The following is a 4,140-nucleotide window of genomic DNA, read 5'->3' on the forward strand; positions in this document are numbered from 1 at the left end:
CTATAATCATAATCAGACCCCAGTGCCTTACACAACCCTCCCCAGTGTGAACAAACCTTAACAACTCCACGCACATAGAAACCCTGGACTTCCCTAATTAAGGGCGCTCTGCCTCAAGTGCTATTCACTGTGACTCAAAACAGTATCCTGCGAGATACTACTAACCATATCTAGACCTAAGAGTTTATAATCGCCCAGTATACTTGTGTTTGTAACATCTACTGATTCCCCTGTCCAATTAAACAATACACGTGTAAGGGTGTTGCCTGGAGTTTTTGTGTCCTGCCTCTCTCTTATTTGTCTAAGCCCCAGTCTCGAAAGAGATCCCTACTATACGCTAGGCGTTTACGGAATGGGAAGCCGAACCAAAAACACCTAGCATTACAATATGACCATGGTTTCACCAATGTTGTATTTACATTTATTTCATGTATGTATGTATGTATGTATTTGTTTGTTTGTATGTACGGGTGCGGATGTATGTACCGGGTATGCACTCATTTATTTTCTGTCTTCGTGGAACTGGTGTTATACTGTCCATATTAATTTACTTTATGGGTGTATGTACGAGTTTATGTTTGTATCCATGTATGTATGTGCATTTGTTTGTATGTGTGTATTTATGTATCTGCTTATAATATTAACTATCGTTTTCCTTTATTATCTGTCCTGGTGGTACTAGTCATATCCTGCCCGTACTGGCCGCACGTGCTACAAGCCTGGAGGCAGAGAGACAACCCCAACCTTTACTTCACCACCTACGAGGACATGAAGGACGACATCATGGGGCAGCTGCGGAACATCAACAAATTCCTCGGCAAAAACTTGTCGGAGGAACAACTCAAGAAGGTGAGAAGGAGACACTCGTGTGGTTAAGTGGCTACGTCAACATCACTTCCTTACTGGTTTATTCCTGAGTCTGCTCCTTTACTATATTCTAGAAGGTAAATAGGAGAAACTCGTGCGTTTAGGAAGCTTACTCAGCACCTCTTCCTTGCCGGTTTGTTCCTGAGTCTGCTCCGTTACTATATTCTAGAAGGTGAATAGGAGAAACTCTTACGGTTAGGAAGCTTACGCAACACCTCTTCCTTACAAGTTTATTCCTGAGTCTGCTCCTTTACTATATTCTTGTGTGTTATTCGTGTAACCTCGGTCGATGTTAAAATGATACAAGAGGCAAAAAAAGAAAAAAGGAGGATATTAATGGATAGTTCAGAAAATAAATCGTTAAGGAAAAGGTGCTAAGACGCCTCCTTACCCGACGAGAATACCGGACTCTGTTACTAAAAACTGAGTCCGCCAAGGTGTAAGGAAGCCACTTATGACTGACGGTCACTGATGAAACACGTGTAGTTGTTAGGTGTGATTAGCCTGCATCCCACATTATACAGTGCAGTCAGCAACCATACGGAAATCTCATAGTTCTACCATTACCACATTCTCTCTCTCTCTCTCTCTCTCTCTCTATCTGTTCATATCTATCTTTATCTACCTTTCTATCTATCTGTCTCAATATCTTTCCCCCCCTCCCTCATTCCCTCCTCCCCTCTCTCACACAATCTCCCTTCCCCCCTCTCTATCTCCCCTCCCCCATCTCTCTCTCTCTCTCTCTCTCTCTTGATGTCAACGATATTAACAGATACGAAAAACATATACAAGAATTTTAAACCATAATCGCCCAGATAAATCGCTCAGGAATAAGTGCTACGAAGCTTAGTACTTCTCCCATCATCGTAATTTCTTTTTCAGTGTCTCTGGATCCTGCCTCACCCCATCCTTGGACAGGGGAAAATATAAGAATGAACACTATGATAATGATGATGAGAAGGAGGAGGAGGGGGAGGATAGGGGTGGTGGCGGTGGTGGTGGTCGTGGTGGTGATGATGATGATGATGATGATGATGGGGAGGAGGAGGAGGAAAAGGGGGAGGATACAGGTGATGATGATGATGATGATGATGATGAGGAGGAGGAGGAGGAGAAGGGGGAGGATAGAGGTGATGATGATGATGATGATGATGATAATGAGGAGGAGGAGGAGGAGCATAGGAGTGATGATGATGATGATGATGGTGGTGAGGATATCATCACCATCATCATCATATATCATTACCATCATCATCATCGTTGTTTAAAGTCATTATTGTTATTGTTGTCGTTGTTGTTGTTATTATTATTATTATTATTATTATTGTTATTATTAATATTATTGTTATTATTATTATTATTATTATTATTATCATTATTAAGAGGAGCCTGTGGAGTCACGTGGAGAGACAGGCTGACGAATGAGGATATAAAGGAGCGTTGTGGTGTGGATGTGGATGTGATAGGAAGCGTTATGAGGAACACACTGAGGTGGTTTGGCCATGTGGAGAGGATGGAGGGTGAAAGACTGACGAAGAGAGTGTATGTGAGTGAGGTGGAGGGGGGAAGAGGGAGTGGGAGGCCGAGGATGAGATGGAGGGATGGGGTGGAGAGGTATATGAGAGAGGGGGGTGTGAGTCGGGAGCAGAGCAGTGAAATGGCGGGGGACAGGGCGACTTGGAGGCAATTTGTTTGTGGCCACCCCAAACGGGATTGAGGCGTCTGGCAATAGATAGATAGATTATTATTAACTATTATTATTATTATTATTATTATTATTATTATTATTATTATTTGATAGAGGTATGAAACTACAACACTTGGTGAATGTTTTGGGCGTATCCGATAGAGCCAGGATTCCGGGGGCTTGAATGATGAGTGAATGGAAGCGTGGCCCATTGGACTGGGCAAATTTGGGGTTGTCTGGACATTGCTACTCCTCACCCTGCCCTAGGGTGGGAAAGGAGGTACGGCTGATGATGATAATGATTTAGTAGTAGTAGTAGTAGTAGTGGTAGTGGTAGTACTAGTAGTAGTAATAGTATTTTTATTTTTTATTTTTGTGGTAGGTGGGGGCGCTCACCATCCACTCACTCGATGTAGTGCTGCTCTCGGATGTCTGCCCTTTCCTCTCCTCCATCCTTCTTTCCTTCCAGACTCTTCTGTCTTTCCTTCATTCTTTCCTCGTCCTTCTGCCTACGGGTAATTTTACACTCCCCTTTCTATCTTTCTATCCTTCATTCTTTCCTCTTCCTTCTGCCTGTGGATGACTCTACACTGAGTGACAAGCCAAATGGTTTCCTGTGCACCAGAAAACCATTTACTACGCTGGGTGGTAACCATATAACCAAATTTTGGAGCCTGGTGGTTTAGTGGGTAATTATTTCGCTCCGATCGGATTGAGCCGGTGCAGGTTTATATCCAAGGGGTGGTTGAGGTGGATTGCTCACGTAATGCCACTCAGGGATGAGTGAGGCTGGTCACTCTCATCTTAGATGTCAGGACCAGCTTGCCTGGCCTCGGGCTCCTGCGCTCCTCATCGGGCAACGTAGGATTGGATGATGAAGATGAAGATGAAGATTATTATTACTGTTATTATTATTATTATTATTATTATTATTATTATTATTTACTTCCTTCTGCATTCCACAGATTGCCGAGTTCACCAGCTTCTCGTCTATGAAAACCCGCGGGGAACCAATTGACAAAGCGTTCTACAACGAGGATATGAGGAAGAAGCAGGGTGGCATGTTTAGGAAAGGTGAGAGAGAGAGAGAGAGAGACAGAGACAGAGACAGAGAGAGAGAGAGAGGGAGAGAGAGAGAGAAATATGAAAACCTTGTCTCTTTTTTTCTAGGGATAAAGGGCGACTGGAAGAACCACTTCTCACCAGAACTGAACCAAGAGATGGACCAATGGATCTGGGACAACGTGAAGGACACTGGCCTTAATATCAAGTTGGGAAATTAGTGAGCTAATTGCATAGGGCTATATTAAGAGACTACTGAGCTTTGGTAACACCTGTTCCTTACCTATTTATTCAGCACATCTTAATTCATTGTCCTCCTCTGTATAACTGATGCCAACTTCGTCAATATTAAGGTGAAATAAATAACACACAAGGCAATGTTAAGGTTTGATATGCCAAATACATCGCTAAGGAAGAGGTGCTACCCAGCCTTCTTTGCCGCATAAGATAATTTATGGGCCTCACTAAGATGCAAGTTTTACTGTATTCTTACTACCTCCAGACGATTTTAATCAGCTTAGGAG

General features: G+C 43.0%; 1 protein-coding gene across 1 annotated transcript; it reads left to right on the forward strand.

Annotated features, from left to right (window-relative positions):
- Positions 1 to 476: 476 nt before the first annotated feature.
- On the forward strand, positions 477 to 3,837 carry LOC145412839 (sulfotransferase 1E1-like). The gene is made up of 4 exons (XM_080282634.1): positions 477 to 489; positions 683 to 849; positions 3,520 to 3,628; positions 3,725 to 3,837. Exons 1-4 carry the CDS (start codon positions 477 to 479, stop codon positions 3,835 to 3,837), a joined length of 402 nt encoding a protein of 133 aa, XP_080138760.1.
- The last annotated feature ends 303 nt before the right edge of the window (positions 3,838 to 4,140 follow it).

This window comes from Coenobita brevimanus, chromosome 12 (genome assembly GCF_032717465.1).
Source record: "Coenobita brevimanus isolate Jiangsu-jjx chromosome 12, ASM3271746v2, whole genome shotgun sequence".
Lineage (NCBI taxonomy): Eukaryota > Metazoa > Arthropoda > Malacostraca > Decapoda > Coenobitidae > Coenobita > Coenobita brevimanus.